Source organism: Anas platyrhynchos, chromosome 18 (genome assembly GCF_047663525.1).
Source record: "Anas platyrhynchos isolate ZD024472 breed Pekin duck chromosome 18, IASCAAS_PekinDuck_T2T, whole genome shotgun sequence".
NCBI lineage: Eukaryota > Metazoa > Chordata > Aves > Anseriformes > Anatidae > Anas > Anas platyrhynchos.
The window spans coordinates 9,602,383-9,619,861 of record NC_092604.1 but is presented as its reverse complement, the minus strand read 5'-3'; the positions used below and the strand labels follow the sequence as shown (position 1 = coordinate 9,619,861).

Here is a 17,479-nt window from a genome sequence, read left to right as displayed (position 1 = left end):
CGCCCCGGCGCGGACCGCGGCGGTTGCTAGGAGACGGGGCCGCCGCCGCTCCGGTTCCCCCCCCCCCGAATCCGCCCCTCAGGGCGGGTGGCGGCCTCTTTTTTATTATTTTTCTGACTCTTTTCCCCTTTTTTTGTTGCCTTTGGACGCGCCCTCGGTCCGCGAGAGTCTGGTTGACCGCGAACGGCGGCGGAATTCGTTCTCCGCTATGGCGGGAGGAGGAGGAGGAGGAGGAGGCGGAGGGGGGGGGCCCCCGCGGAGGCCGCTGTGCTTGGCTGAGGTGGAGGCGGGCAGCGACAACGAGAGGCTGGGGGTGGCCCGGGACAGCATGCTGCGCAACCCCCGCATCCTCAAGGTGAGCCCCGGGACCCCCCCGGCACGGGCACGGGACCCCCAGGGGCTGATCCCGGGCCCGGGCCCTGCCCCCATCTCCTCCCTGCACCGGTACCCCCCCGGGCCCGGTCCTGATCCCGGCTCCCCCCTGCCCTGGTCCTGGTCCCGAGCCCTACCCCGATCCGCCCCCCACCCTGGTACCCCCCCCGGTCTCTGCTCCCCTCTGCTCTGGTCCCGGTCCCGGTCCCTGCCCTGATCCCCTCCCTGCACCAGAACCCCCCCGGTCCCGGTCCTGGTCCCGATCCCACCCCCGCCCTGATCCCGGTCCCGATTCCGGCTCCCCCCTGCCCTGGTCCCGGTCCTGATCCCAGTCCCGGTCCCAATCCCTCCCCCCCACACTCCCTGCTCCTGGTCCCGGTCCCAGCCCCGGGGATCGCAGCCCCCAGCCCGGAGCCACCTCCCCTGCTCAGAGCCGGCTGCAGCTCAGCTCCTGGCCCCTGGGTGGCAGCAGCCGAAAAGCTTCCACCGCTCCCGGCAGCTGCTGCACCCCCCTCGCCGGGCTGGGGCCGTGTTCTCAGGGCTGGGGGGCTCCGGGGTTGGGGAGGTTTAAGGGGGTCCCGGCCGCTGCCTCTTCTCCTTGGGAGGGCAGCCGCTTCTGCTCAAAAACGCCTGGCTTAGGGGTTTTTTGGGGGGGGGGGGGGGTTTCTTACCCCCTCATGGGACAGCGGTGACATTTAAGCTGCTGCTGCCCAGCCTGCGCTGTGGCTGTCTTGAGCTCCCATGGTTATCGCACACACACACTCGGTACTGTCAGGCCTGGAAGTCAGCTGTAAAACTGTGGAATAGCACAGAAAACGGGAGTCCTGCAACACTTGCTATCTGCTCTTTCTCGTGAAACTTAAGATCTTAATTTGGAAATGATGGTAGGAGGGCAAAGAAAACAAGTGAGTTCTGTGCTATGACTCAAAAGTGATTATCATCATGATTAATCCAAAGCTTCTACGTGGTTTATTCCCTCTGGATCCTGTAAATTTGACCGGGAGTGACTAACTTTGGTTAAAGTGAAATTAGGGCAGTATTTCCTTGCCTAGCTACCTGCCCCAGAAGGATGTGGCAGACCCAGGTGTGAGCAAGGCACCCAAACTCATTTTGTGCTTGCGGTGATGTCCCTGGGGATGGAAGCAGCTCCTCTGGTGGCTGGGGAAGGAGAGGAGGCAGCGCAGCACACTCTCAATCACTCCCAACCATCTCTGCCTTTCCTAGAAAAACAGGCTACTAAATACATTTTTAGATAATACATAAATATAAATCAGAGGCGTATATACTTATATGATATTTAAGGTAAGTTAAGGCATAATTGCAAGGGCTGATCCTGCTTGTCACAATGCATTCACATTCCTGAAGCTGAAATATGTACAACCACCAGTCAGCACTGTAAAATTCTAGGTCTAAGAATTTATAACTGGGGTAATGCTGCTAAGAGTGGCTCTTCTTCTGTAGTGCATACAGGGCAGGTAAATTGTATGCAGTCGTGAAGATTATGTCGGTTTGGGAGAGATTTGTCCACCTGGACTGGAGCACTCAGCTAAGCGCTGCCTGTCCATAGGGTTCACTGTTGCCTCCTCCCCTTGTTTGCAGCACTTTGCCCAACCCTAGCTCTAGGGCTTGAGTTCTTGTCCTGCACAACTGTTGCAGAGCACCTTGGCTATGAGATTGCTGAGCAGTTATAAACCATGGGATGTTTTAAAAAGATTCAAACAGGATTTCAGCTATCTAGCCAGGTGAAATTAAAACTGGACCTAGTTTTGGAGAAAAGTTGTAATAAGTTTTAGCATTCTGGACAACTTCTCTCAGAGCTTCCTTGCAAGAGAGTTTCCTTCACAGTAAGCCAGCTGGTAAGGATGTACAGAGATCTGCAGGCACCCGTTGCAATCCTCCCTCATGCATGAAGTAACTGGGCTGCTAACAGCGACACTTCTACACTTGGAATCTGCAGTAATTCCACATGACAGTAAATTACAAAAAGCGCAGGCAGCAAATTCTGCTGCGATGGGATGGCAGCTGTGGCAGATGCACTGGTGGTACATGCTCACAGCACCAGCCCTCTGCCACGTCTCCTCTTCGTGCTTCCAGCTGCAGGCCTGGATCCCTTTTTCCTCCAGGGGAGCCCTGCAGACTCGGCATTTTGCAAACAGCTGCCCAAAGGGTTGGCCAGCACGTCCCAACCCTCACGCTGTGTGCTGCCACCTGAAAACCAAAGACACAAAGATGGTGTAAAGGAGGGGACAAAAGCTTTTGAGACAACTGCTGCTTGGATGAGTGCTTCTAATAGCCAAGGGAGGGCCCTGAAGAATGCCCAGCCAGCATTGAGGTTCACCAAGCTACAAATACAGAAGAACCTGAGGCCCAGGAGTCATGGATAGGATGCTTGCTCCCCAGCCTTCTTGCAACCAGCATTCAGTCCCTGACACCCTCGGTGCTCCGAGCAGTGAGCACAGGCAGTGGAAATGTGACAGTCCTCCTACTTTGCAGCAGCTAACTACAGGATCCCCATCCTTCTCTCCATTTCTCTCGCTCATCCTCCAAATGAGGCTCCACGTCCCCAAACAGAGGCCGCGGCACAGCCGACTGGCCGTGTTTCTGTCTGACCCTCCTGCCCCAGTGCTGCACAGCCCACCCTCCTCCAGGACGTGTCCACACACAGCAGCTATCTCAGCACAAACACAGCATCTTTTCACATACAGCCTTCTAAGGAATGGAGACCGTCTTATCCTCTCGTAGAATATAGAGTAGCTTTTAGTTGGTCAAGGAATTAGTTTAGTTTAGCAACATATGTTTTCTTGCAGCATAAAGCTGAGGGAAGTATTTCATCTAGTAGTGCCAGTAAAAATCTGAGCAAAGCACTTTTGGGTTCTTTGTTTTTACCGGTGAAAGCCTTAGCAAAGCACTTTTCTCAGTAAAAACTTACTGAAAACCACTCTGTGGTACAAAAATAATTCAGCTCTGGGCAGGAAACAAGACTTCACTACGCTTAACACCCAGCAGAACATAATTAACCTCGACAGGGCTGCCAAAGTCATTGCATCGCCAGCCTGTAACAGGCCGTACCCCCGGTACGTGGAGGTAAATGTGAAATCACAGCTGCGGGACCAGCCATCAAAGCATGCTCTTACCTGCTCAGGTGTGTCCAGGGGGCATGCAGGGAGCAGGGGCTGGGAGCTGAAACAGCTTCAGAGCCGAGTAACACCCAGCTTGCATTCAGAAGCCTAAACTGAGTCTCAGAAGAAGAAAAAGACGAGCTGCTTCAGAATCAGCAGTTCCAAGGAGGAGGAAAGGGGCTTTGGATGCTAAGAAAGGCTGGCACCTGTGAGAAGGGCCAGGCTGTGGCCAGGAGGGCTCAGTCCCACTCATCCGCGCTGCAAGAGAACCCGATTTAACAAACAGAACAAAATATTTGTTTTAAAAGCTTGTTATTTACATAACAACTGCTGCCAGGCTCATTTTATTGGTCTAAATGCCAGACTATTTAGGGTTCATTTTCCTAAGCTTTTCTCTTCAGTCCTAAGGGCTGGAAATTGGGTACCAAGTAAAGGCAGAAATCACTCACCACATTTTACCTTTTCCTTTAATGCCCGTTGAACCTTATCATGAAATATTTGTCAGCCATCGGACTTCTTACAGAGCAAGGCACTGCTGAGAGTTGTTGCAAACTCATTTTGTTTTCTGGAGACATTCATAGAAAGGACAGCTAAGAAAAGGAACTGGTGGCATTTTATCAAACTAAAATTGTGTCACGTCATGAAAAAAAAAAAGCTCTACTGATGTGAGAGACAACCATGGACAGGTGCGGGGTATGAAAAAGGATATTTACTTCAAGTTGCAAACCGCCACTATCAAAAACATCTCTTGCAACAGTAATTATTGAAAGGGCAGGTTTTCCATCACTCCGGAGCTGAAGCTTTTATTAATAGACCTGCATTGTGGCAGTAACAGGGCTTTTATGTGCCTGAATGTTGTGCTCAATCTTTGAGCCTTTAACCTTCACCTTACTCTTTTTTTTTTTTTTAAGCCTTCTCTCCCAGTCCATGCATCTTCTTAAGCTCTCCCCACACAGACGTACGATGAGGCAAGGTGAACCTGTGCTGCTGCTCCTAACTCATCAAGCCCCGATGTGCCACTCACCTCTGTCATCCTCGTCCCCCTTTGCGCAAGGACGGCTAACCTGTGCAGGAAGAGGAGTTGATAAAATGAAGGCTTCCCTAAAAATACACCCACAGCTGGATGCTCAGAGCTGTACGAGCTGGCAGAAACCATGCAGGTGCACTGTCTGCAGGTGGGACTGACAGAAAGCAAAATCATTCCCTCTCCCCAGAAACACCGAGATGGCACAGGTCCCCACAACCTCCTCTGTCCCCACGGTGTGCCCCTGCTCTGCCCAGCTGATCCAGGGCTTCAGGCAGCAGCAGAGACCCCAAAGCTGCAGCAGGGCTGGTCGAGAGCAGCCAGGAAGAGCCTCAGACGTGGCAAACACCAACAGCATCACTGCCCAGCAAAGCAGCTTCTGCAGGCATTCAGAGAACTTCTCTCAGGTGTTGGCTTTGTAGCTTTAAATAACCATTCTCTTTCCTAACGCTCTCAGCTGTTTGGACTCAATGCATCTATTTAAAACTTGGTCAGGAACCAAATTTTAATTTGCCTGCCTCAGGTGAATAACCCCTGCAACACGGAGGAGAGTAGCCACAAGTGCTGGGAGCTGTGTTTGGAATAGGGCTGCCTTTTATTCGCTGTTAATTATACTATTTACCTCAAATCACTACGTGTGCTGAGTGTTCTGCCTTCTGTGCTTGCTGCTCAGGGACGCTGAGGATTAATTAGTGTTTATGCAGCATTTTGTGTGCTTATTATTATTATTATACCACTAGTACTATTATATTTTTGCAATCTAAGGCCAGTATTGTGCTTTTAAAATGTATTCTGAAACGTCTACCCAGTACAGCTCAATAATTCATTAGAGAAATAAACTAATGAAGGGCTGGTTAGTCAAATAATCATTAGATTTGGTTCTGAGCTTTGTTTTGCCAATGCTCTGACTTCTAAGGGTTTTCTTCTCAGCATGAACTCATTTAAGATTTTAAATGAATTATTTGGTACACTAAAAATTAAACTCCTCGTGAGCTTTAGTACCCTCCCACATCCTGCACAGAAACCGCTGGAATAAATAAGGCATTTCCAAGAGGCAAGTAAACATTCTGCACGAGTGAAAATAGTGGATTATTTTTTTTTGCCTGGTTATTTGAAGATGGGATTTAGGCTGCAAAGTGACAGCGGTGATTCAGCGGGCAGAGGGGCGGCAGCAGCAGCACCGGGCGTTCAGAGCTGCTCACCCCAAAGACAGGCATGCAGGATGCAAAGCAAGCAAAAGGGCATTTTGATCCTTTATGTGAACAAAACAATGCAAATTGGTGAGATTAATAGGCCCCCAAAACATTACAAGGTGAATGCCTTTTATGTTCGTGAAAATCTTCTATGTTTATTTGTCTAATACAATGGAAATAAAGCTTCAAAGGGCCTTTGATTTAAAAGTGCATTATTGAAGTCAGCCAGCACGATAATAACCATTAGACCGAATTGTTCCATTATGACCCTAACAGCAGAGAATATCTGTACGGCCCCTCGTGTGAGTTGTTGGCGATATAAAATCAGAAATCAAGCTAAAAGAGGAAAGAATGTAGGCAGAAAAGGAAAAAAATAAAATGACAAAAAAGGTCACAAATGTGTCCACTCATAAAATGAGGCTGCCTTACTCGCAGAGCACCAAGAGCTGCGTCAGCTGTAATATTTTGTGATGAACCTAGAACTCAGACTTTACTGTCTGAGAGATTTAAGAAACTTTGAGGGAGAGCCAACGCCACTTTATGGTGCTGGCCCCGAACCATTAAGCCAAAAGATGATTTTCAGGCTAATTCAAATCCAAGACACCATGCAAAATATCGGGGACATTTGAGTCCCTGTCAAACAGAGGGGAAACGTTTGTAATAATCCCCAAGGCTCAAACCACACATATCTCTCTGTTCTTTTCAGAGGTTATTCCATTCTGCCATTTCAACCAAAAACCTGATAACGCGCCCTTCTTCACAAGCTGTTCCCCAGAGACACTGAACCCATCGGGCTGAGAACAGCACCGCAGACCCCACTGAAACTTTTAAGAGCACAGGAACATCTCTGCCTTATTTCCTTCCCACCCACAATAAATACCCCTCCTTTTCTGGAAGGAGCACAAGCAAATGTCCCGAGCATACAGGAGAAGCTGGAAGAGGCTCAGTAAGGACCCTGCTGGGCAGGGGGGCATTGGGCAGGCAACTGCTTCTTCATTTTTAAACCTTTACTAAAATCATTTTCCCCTCTTTTTAAGTGCTGCATAGCAGAATATAGAGCAAACAAAGCACATTCCCAGTGATCACAGGGACCAAGGTTTTCCATTCCACATGTTTGCAAGTTTTTAGCCACACTTTCCCCAAGGGCAGATTGCTTTCCACGCAAATTCTTAGAGATGCTCTTACGCTTAATTATCGAATTGGAGAAGCCTTTGTCATCTTTCAGGGATTGTTTTGTTCTTGCTTGTTGCTCACGTTGTGCAATTAGACAGAACCTGAATTTCTAAGGATATTTTCTTTTTTAACCATTTATACTTAAAATAAATTAGAGTATAACTTTGCAACTTGCCTGCGTTTGAAGTGACACAGACAAGTGAAAGTGGGGCCCTATTACTAGGTTTCCTATAACAGAAAATCTCAGTATCAGAGAAATCGCTGCAGTTTGATTTTTTTTTTTTTTTAAGTAAATCTATGTGCTGATTTGTGCCTAAAAAACTTACAAGTCAAACCTGATTAAAAATGATAGTGTAATGCCCCAGAAAAAAAAAAAAAAAGGAAAAGCAAACACAGTGAGCCTTGTACTACTTAGTGAAGAGCAAGCTAGCCAGAGAAATAAAAATCATTTTCATCACAGGCTTCGGGCTGCTTGCCCAGGTAGAGGAGACCCTTTGTGTGCAGTGTGCTTTTTTAACTTCACAACGCCCTTTGCATTTGCTCCCTCAGATCACCTTCGTGGCTGCCGCGTGTCCCCCGTGGTGGTTCCCAGGAGACACCAATCAGCTGGTCAGGAGGCAACTGTAACGACAATAATTACCATGTATTACGGTGTGTTAAAGCACTAATACATGCTGAAACGCAAGTTTTCCTACACACCCACACCGACACCACCGCATCCATCGCCAGGCTCTGCCCCTCTCCTCTTCCCACTCCGCGCGGTGCCACCACGAGGGGCTTCCTTGCTCTCTCTGCCTCCATAATCAGGGAGATAAAATTGTTATCAGATTAGCCCCAGCAATGAAAAGCACAGTCCCGGATCACACTCGCAGTTAGTTAGCATTTAGATAGGCTGGGACAGGGGTCCGTACAATAGGCATCAAAGCTGAACTCTTGGTGCAGCAAGAGGGATTAATTTCTTTAACCAACATGCCTGATCTGGCCTATCTCATTACCCTGCCTTGTCAGTGTCGATGTTAGATTTGATTGAAGATTATACCATTTAGGCCTTTCCCCTGTTTTCCACAGAAATCAGGCCTATTGAATTGCACATTCTTCCATGGGCCCCTGTCAATACTCAGTGGCCTGAGCCTCTAATTCTGCTTCATTTAAACTTCATCAACTTTTCCAATCAAGTGGAAGGATCTGAAATAGGCTCCGTAAGCAGAAAGGCCCTTTTTCCTTTTGTCAGATAATTTATTCTGTTTTCTCCTTCTCTCCCCCTCACTTCCCCACCTCTTTCTCTTTTTCTTCTTTTCGCTCCCTTTCCCTGATGCTGAAAATGAGATTACAGTATTTAAATGACTATGATAATCAATCGGGGGACCTTGAGCCGAGATTGAGGTTAATTTTTCTTAGCAGAACAAAGAAGCGTGATGCCATTGGGGATTTGAAGGTGCAATCTGTGTTTCATGCCTGTATTCCTCCCTCCCAGTCCGAAACTGCAGTTTTAGTAGTCTTTTCTTGTTCCTAACTAGGCAGTTGTTGTGATTTTTAACAGAGGCAACCCCTAGGAGAGGAGAAATGTAATTTTGGGCTGATAAATAGCTAACGGCCTTCAATCAACAATTTTAATAGGAAAAAAAAAATTCACTTACATGATGTGACTGCAGATCTAATGAAAGCGCTATCATTGCCTTCTTTATTTTTAAATATACTAGGAATAATTCCCAGCAATGTTAGAAGTAGCCCTCCCAGCCCGCACAGCGGAGCTGTGAACTTTGCACCGAACGCCCCTTTCATTCAGCCGCCCTTTCTGCTTAGCAGCTCTCTTGGTTGCCTCGAAAAAGTCGAGACTTTCGTCATGATTTTACTAATCAGAGACAGAATCGCTTATGTTCCTCTTAAAACTTGCATTGAAATGGCTTGTTAAGCCTTTAGACAGTGTATTTTCCCTTGTAACACAGCAGCATTCACTCACCTGGATCTTTCCCTCACCCTTCTTAGGAAAAGAGAATGAAGAAAATATGTATTTCTTTGCTTCCATCCTAGCTGTCTTGTCAGTGCTGTTTTACATGCTGCCACCCAATGTTATCTTTTATTTGTGTCAGGAGAGAGGATTTGACAAGTTCAGTATACAATGTTCATTTGGCAAGGCAAATTTTTCATACCAATTTTGAGTAGAAAATGAAACCATCTTTCAACAGAATGAGCAACATCATTTTTAGACAGACTTATTATGAGAAGAAGAATTGCAAAACTTTATTTCCCTGCATGATCCCCCGAAAAAAAAGCCTGGAAATGAGACATTTAAACAAAAAAAAAATAAATACATGTATGAATGTTTGAGGCCATCAGTTTGTTTTAGAAATAAAAAATAACCACCAGCTGCTGTCAGGTAGCTGTGGCCTCCTTTTTGTTAATCAGATGCTGCTGAAATTGGTTGCATCATAATGTAGCTTTGTTTCAAATCTCTTAAGCTGTCAGAAGATTGGGAAAGGCAGACCGACTTTAGAAGTTTGTCAGCGTTCACCAAGCAAAACAGTCATTAGTCAACAGCAGCGTAGGCTGAGATTTTCAAAGACACCCAGAGCCTAAGCAGGGTAGGGGGCTACATCTTGCTGAATTTCAAAGGGAGCTGGGTGCTTCGCCTCCCTCTAGAATCCCCGTTGTAACTTCTGGTCATACTAAAAACTCTGAACAATCCAATTAATGGAAAAAAATCTCATTAGAAATTCAGTTGTCTCCGTTTCCTGCTCTCTCTTGTCTGTGCATCCTGTGTTGCAAGTTACACAGGTACGGCAGCCTCCCTAGGAAGAGGCTCTTCTTTTTTTGTGGTTCTGTTCAGCCCCATCACAATGGGCTCCTACTCCCCGACAAGGACTTTCTGGTGCAACTGCACAGCGAGGACCCCCAAAGGTTAAATAAGTATTTATTAAGGAAGGCCATATGTTAAAAAAGCACTGTAAAACCTTCAGTAGGTGATGGAGTTCATTTTGGCACCCAGGATCCCTGCAAGGTCAGGAGGTGCAGTATAAGCTGTGCAGGGTTGTATGTCCCCCGTGTTCTGCAAGTCCACAGGAAATCACAGCCCACAACGGGGTCGGGATGCTCTCTCATGCCCCAGCTATGGTCTCCTGTGAATTTTACCAACAGCAAAAGCAGCAGCACCTCCAACATGCCTGTTCAACCCCACAGACTTCAAGAAGCCACGTGTCTTGGGGCAGCAGTTTGCTCTGAGTCTCTCTTTAAGAAAATGTTGGCTCACCACGGGGAAATTAAAACTCCATTAGATGTTGCCACATTGTAGAGCAGACCCCATTACAGCAGTCGCGTTGCAATTAATTGGTTTCTTCTGATACCACTTAATTCTGGGAAGGCACAGATAGAAGGGAAGGACAAGGCTGATCTAAACAATAATTTCCTAAAAACGATATAATCTAAATAAACTAATGAAGTGATTACATAGTTATTCATCTAAATATAAAGAAAATATTGGCTATATACCAATTTAAAAAATATGATAGACTTAATACCACACTGGTTAAAGTCATCATGAAGCAATCAATGTTTGTGCTTGGAGATGGAGGGTGGTTTAACAGATTAATTACATTTCTTGCAAAAAACTACCAAAGCATCCCATCTTCAGCTTTTGTTTGCTCCACTGTTCATGCTGCTTAACTTCTCAACATATAGATAGAAGGGGATCTGCACGCATGGCACTGCAGGTTTATGGGGTGGGTTTTTAATTAAGATTACTGTTGGAGTAGGAAATGTAGAGCTAAGCAATCACAGAAAGTGACTCCCTTACGTGTAGACAGAATAATTAAATAATTAGTAATTTGGAGCTATTGTGGCCCAGGAAGGGCCCTCCATGCAGGCAGTCGCTCAGCAGAGAGGAAAAAGGGAACTGCACACTTGGGCACCCACTGCACCAGCACCTCGGGTGTTGTGGGGCTCCTTAGATCCATGCGATGCCCCCCGCCTGCTGCCCTGCTTCCATACAGCTCTTCTGTGCAAAGCTCATCTACTCACATTATGAGGGAGAAAAAGTATTTGGCTTCTGGAGAATAAATAACTAGGCCTTATAAGTCATTAAAAATGTATTATAAGAAAAATACAGTGAAGCTATAAATAGGAAACAAAGCAGCTTGTATATAAACTTTTACAAGGACTGTTACTCAGACTACCGTCACTGCCTGGTTTTAAGTGAGTTTAGCATCCGTGATCTCCAGACTGATATCCCTTGGAATTTCGGTTCTCCAGCTTGGGCACTGGCAGCACTTTGGCCTTGAGAAGCCTCCCCCAGTTCTGACAAGGAGCATTCAGTGACAGAAGCTCCGCTCTGCGACCTGCTCAGCCTGTCTCTAGAGCCCACCACAGCGAGCGGAGATGAGCTGAGATGGGTTCAGAGGGGCTGAGCAGCCCCAAACTCAAACTTTGAAATTCATGCAAGCAATGGTTGGAAAAAGCAGTTCTCTTTTCATGAAAGATGGGTGCTCATTTTTTTTTTAACCTAAATTCACAGGAACCTCTTTCTAAAACGCTCCACCAGCCTCCCGTGGGAGGGGTCTGGTCCCTCACCTCCCTCCTGCGAGGCTGTCAGCATGCAGCAGTCCCTTAATTTGAGAATTTAACAACTAATTCCAAATTGGGACATCGGAAAACCTGTGATCCTATCTACCGTGTCTATCCTGTCAGATGCGACCCTGCTTTCATTGCCCTGAAAACAAAGGGGGATAAAGTTGAACACATGGTATCCTCGACTAGAAAGGACCTTGCTGTAAGAGGATATTGAGTTGTTTCATCAAGCCCAATATTACGCTTGAATTATGCCTGAATAAGGAGAAAAGACATTGTTAAAGAGCCCTAAACATTGACCGTAGTGGATCTTCTTTCTTCCAAACCTTTCGGTGGTGGTGGTTTGGGCTGTTAATGATTTGGTATTGTATTTATAAGCTGGCAGGGTAATCCAGAGAGCAGCAGGAGGGGCAGTTGTCTTAAATAAAGCTTTACAATGCTGCTAATTAAAATGATCCTTCCTCTCCCTGTGATGACTAATGAGACAGAAAGAAGAACTGGGGAGGGTTAATGAAAATGTTGCCATGAGATTCCCTATTTTTAATTGGCCTTTTTAATGTTTTAATCTCCTTTATGGTGCGGGGGTGGAAATGGAGAAATTCTCTTTCAACCTCTCTTGTACCAAGCCCGATGAGATTGTAATGCATGGCTTTTGAAATGTGCTTTTCTTGATATATTGAGAAGCTAAGTCTGAGCCTGAGTGTGTGAATGTCTTGAGATGGAAGAACCAATTTTGGACTTAACCGAGAACAGAAACAAGAAATGTGAAATCTGTTTTTAAGCTCTGCTTCCAAAACTCCAAGGGAGCATTCGTACCCTGAGGACCGAGGCTAAGATCTATTGTGAGGGATTGGCGCTGATGCTCAATAGTATTTAGAGCTTCGGGTCATGATGCTCTGTTAAATGCAATATTTATCCCATGAGCATGTCACAGTTCACCTCAGATGTCAAGAATTCAATTAATATTCTATTTAATAGAACACACCATGACCTAACCTTTTAATACTCTTAGTGAGTCTGAGCCCTCCTTATTAGTGTCACTCTCTAACTTTCCTTCTCAGCTGATGCATCAAACAACAACTGGGATGGGGAAATTGGGAGCAAAGAGAGAGGGGAAGAGATTTAAATTACTTTTGGACCTCACTGTGAGGATTCAGTAGCTTTATCCCTTGTAAAACTCAGTTCACAGGGGGTGAGCACACCCTGCTTTTCCCATTTTTATAGGGCTGACATCTTACGAGTTTCAACTTGCTATTGATGTAAAAACACAAAAGGCACCGCCAAATTTTTCATGGTTGGAGTTGGTCTGCTTTTTCATTGAAACAGCATTTGTCCTTCCTCACACCACATTATCCAACTTAGGGTCAGGGGGAAACTGTTCATGTGAGTAACACCTGCAGGATTAAATCTCTGGCTTGAAGCTTCATCTGTTCTGGGGCGGTGGGTTCTCTGTACACAGATTTTGGAACCACCACTGCAGAAATTTCCCTGTATTGCATCTGAAAAGGGTCTCTGAAAGTGGGGTCCCATGAATTCACTGTTTTTTCAGAACAGACTAGAAAATCATGGGACTCCTTCTGGCCTTAAGTCTATGAATAAACAGAACTGCCCTCTCTCCCATGTCACTAGCAGCAATGCCACAGCAGCCCAGCTTGACAATTTTGTGCTGATTCAGATCAGAGATGTAGAACTGAACGTTTTGCCATCTTTTTGTCAGCTCTGAGGGCTATGGAGGAGAAAACCACAAAAAAAAAAAAAGCGCAAATTGTGTATTTCAGATTATGTGAAATAGAAGACAAGCTTAGCAAGCTGATGTTTTGTGTATAGCTCTTTTTTAAAGAACAGAAATCTTTTTAAAAAACTCCTAAACTGGATCTACTTCAGCCCAATGCTCTTTTTTGTGCAAGACTTCCGTGACACATTGGAAAGGGAAAGACAAAGCAAATAAGAATTTAAAACTCTTCTGTATCGTGTAGCCTTTACAGTTTGAGAAGCAGCTAAATAACAGAGGATTTTTTTTAAAGCAGCATCTCCGTGACTTCCGTGTGGTTAGCACAGCTGAGAACACCTGCCTGCAGGTGGGAGGGGGCCACAATATTCCCGACAAATCTTCCTGAAGTCACAGGTGTGGTAAGATCAACCAATAAATACAGCCTCTGTACCACAGCTCCTTAGAGTGGGAGGAAGAACAGACATTGTGCCAGATATTTTCATGCAACTGTATTCATTACTTATGCAGAAGAAGAGATATTTCAGGGAAACGGAGCTGAACCATGAGTGACAAGGTATCTTTCCAGAGCGCAGGGTGCAGGAAAATTGCACTGAGGTTGACAGGTTTTTAATGTAGAGTCTCTATTTCACTGAATTACTGCATGTTGGCATTTCAAAAGTACAAGATGACCTATTTATTAGCTGTGAATCAAACAGAAATTACATGCTAGAAAATAAAAAAGTTGTATGTTTCTTCCAGCTGGTAAGATGCTTATCCTACGGAAATAACATATACATAAAAGAAAACCTGCAAACAAAGGATCATCAATCACAAGGCACTAAATTTAATGTTGTAGGACCTATATCCATCTTGTAATACTGCAATCATATGTGCTTGTTTCCTTACATGTGATGTACTATTAAATGTATGTATGTCATAATACTTTAAAATTCACTATCCTCGCTCCGCTTAGGCTCCTATCAGCTTCTTCCCTTTTGTAGAGGAAAACAGTGGCTTGGAAACTTGGTTTCAACAGTAATGAGCATCACAGAGCAACACAAAATGGCTTGCTGAGATGAAACTTCCCTTATTCCTAGCTGACCTCTCCAAGCAAGTCCCCTCTCCGTGTACAGGCTGGGGTCAGACCTCCCCAGTCTGAGGATGCCAGATTGTCCAAGGCTGAGGCACTCCTGTCTCTCGGTACATGCAGCACACCTTTTAACTCTCAGAAATCCTTGCCAAGCTCAAACAAGAGCTGCCCAATATCACTGGTAGTGTGGAACACAGCAAATTAGGAAATAAGAACGTTACTGCTGTGACAAGCAGCAATGAGCTGTTTTATACTCTATGAAGCATCTGCCTTGCTGTGGCCCTTGATCTCCCAAATCCAGTCATCATGGAAAACACAGCCACAATTCATTGATATAGAGGAGCCCCTACAGCACGTGGAAAAGGCAGGTGAATGTCACCCATCTGATGTCTCTCAGTCAAACATGGATATGATTTTCCTGTCCAGGTAAATCTACACAACCCTCCTGGAAATGCAATCAGTTTTCATTTGATGATAATACCGTATTTCACTATTTCAGTAGAGGTGGCATTATCCCAAGGCTTCCAGTCAATCCTGTAGGTCAGCCATAACAAGTGGATCTCAGAGCCCCAGTGCAGGAAGTCTTTCACATTCCACCATCAGGAAAGCAGCTGTTGCTCAGAGAAATGCGTTTGGTTTGCTGCTATCTTAAAAATGTAACATCACAGCTGGTCCCAGGGCTTGTCTATGATCATGTAAAATAGTTGAAATTTACTCACAGCTTCCGATACAGGGAAACCACAGGTTTCTTTTATGCAAAAGCTGTAAATCAATATACCATAGGCACTAAGCACTGTATATTATGCCCAAGTCTGAGCTTGAAAGGTGGCGTTCTATCTTGGCCCCCCTTTTCCTTCCCACTTAGAAGCACATAGTGCCAGAACTTCATGTAGAAGGTAACCAACTACTGAACTAAGTGCTAGAAACTGCCCAGGCCACACAGAAGGAGCATTACCATGAGGCAGAGGCAAAAAGAAGAGGAAGAGGTGCCAAAAGAACCTAAGGAGCAACCATGCACTTGGCCAGAGAAGCAAATAGCCCATCTGAAGGAAAACCCTTACAAAGCACAGCTTGTCATTTGAAAAGGAGTTCAGGTTTCACTGGGAGCTTCATGTATGATCTGAACAAACACCCAGGGAAAAAAGAAACAAGCTGCAGATCTTTGGATTTGGCAACTAACATTCAAGTGAAGGTGGGACGTGTTCCTGCCTTCTCTTCCCTCGTGTCCTTATGTAAACACTCTAAGGAATAAGTTGCAGGAACATGCGTCCAAGCCCAAACCTGAAGCAATATTAAGTATCACTTTGTGAATGTATTTCATAGCTCTTTTAGCTCAAAGTAAATAATTCTATTCACTCTATGTATTACAACCTTCAGCACGAGAGCTAATCTCTACACAAAGAAGGCCAACACATGGAATATGAAAAGATGGAGAATCATTTGAGACAGAAACGCATGCAATTACTACAAGTATGCAAGAGTATAGAAGTAACAGTCTGAAGTAGAGATCGGTGCACATCACCAGCTGTCTGTGAAGACAAAAATCTGCAGTGTCACAGCAAGAAAGTGGCCTCATTTCCTTCCTTAGACAATCCCTCTCATTCCCCCAATCTCTGTAGCAGCAGCACAAAGTCTTGGAGTCTTACTGCGTGGCCTGGATGTTGTTTTCCCGATCAGAGCAGCAGGCTTTGCAGGGAAGATGAAATGATTGCTGACTCTTTTCTTCTCATTAAGTTTGTTTATGTTGTGGACCATTGAGGTTTTTCTGGCTTTGTCTCCTGTACTCTTGCTTTGAGAATCCCCAGCATTCATAAAAGCGAAGCCAGCTAAACCTCCACAATTCTTATATTGCTTAGGAAAGTCCAGTGTGATTTGTTATCACGTATGCATCATTGTCTTTTTAAAAACAAACTGGAAAGCACAAATTGGCTATGTAGAAAGGAGATTACTGCTAGGTCTCTCCTTAGACCTGGCTTTTACCATACCCAAAGCCATTCTGGTCCAGCAGCCTCCTTTCAGCCAGAATCAGGGGTCCAGTACACCTGGCCCAGAGCACCAAACATCCCAACTTTATCATAACCTAATAAGCATTTGACTCCTGTCCTGAGAAGAGCAATGAGCAATAACCTCCCCATACAATTATTGTTTGTTATTCCATCCATCCAAGTAGCAAGGAAGGGGAGGATGCCATTAAGAACTGCGGGTCCGGCTAAATACCCCAGGAGGAAATGAAGGGAAGAAAAAATATCACAAAATTCCAGCTGGCTTATCTGAAACCCATTAGCAGAGGCACGTGGAGAACTTCATAACTGTATTTTTGGCTGCACCACTTTGCCCTTTTGGGACTGCAAAACAGCATCTTTCACCAACCTTAAATTCCCTTCAGCCCTGCAATTAACCATCACCACAAGGATAGATGTATTCTATCAATACAATTTTCACACTTGTCACTATAGTAGCTGCTTCCCCAGCATAGCTGGATAAAAAGTATTTAAAATGCACGTTGGTTCAAGTATATTTAAAATAGAAGCAGGGCAGTTATTTCACATCTACACATTCATTTGTTCAGAGTTAACGTATAGGATCTTCTGGAAGAAAAAAATTCAATACATTTAAAATATTTAATTGACCACTTGATATTATTCCAGTCCCTCTGTGTTGAATCCTGAATGGCAAAACTTAACACGATTCTTTTTTCCTTGAATTATCCTCCTGCTCTTGCATATATACAAGCTATGTGCTGTAATGCAAGACTCATACATTCGTCTTTGTAATTTATCTCATTTCCTTTGGAATGGTGTCCCTCAGTGGCTCAGAGAAAGTGGAGCGGTTGTTTTAATAGATTTGAGTTTTATCTGCCTCTCTATTTGCAGCAGGGCATAATAATAATAAATTATGATACTAATAAGTAGGTTGTGCAGAATGGACTACAGTGGTACCACTTCCCTCCCCCTCCAAAAAAGTAATTTATGGGTACATTCTTGTGACTTTAGGGGTGTAATAAATTATCAGGGTTCGTTTTTCCATCCAATTTGAGGCAGTGCAGCTGTGTTTTGCAAGCAATAAACTCTCTTGTTGTATTTCTTAGCTAAGCACTGAAAAACACAGTGTGATTTTTTTTCCCTCCCTTCCCAATTATGGTTGCAACGCCTGGTAGCTTCTCTGTAGTTAAGGGTTTGCCAGTGCTTCTCTATTATAAACCTCTATTTCCAAGAGCCTATAACTTTGCTCTTTTAA

The 17,479-nt window shown here is 45.0% G+C and overlaps 1 protein-coding gene across 1 annotated transcript in view; it reads left to right on the top strand.

Moving 5' to 3' along the window:
- Positions 1 to 62: 62 nt before the first annotated feature.
- Positions 63 to 17,479, top strand: part of CFAP77 (cilia and flagella associated protein 77) — a 58,579-nt gene continuing 41,162 nt past the window's right edge. Inside the window, exon 1 of the mRNA XM_038165073.2 lies at positions 63 to 355. Coding sequence (XP_038021001.2) covers positions 209 to 355 — 147 coding nt within the window. The 5' untranslated portion in view covers positions 63 to 208. The remainder of the gene's footprint in view (positions 356 to 17,479) is intronic.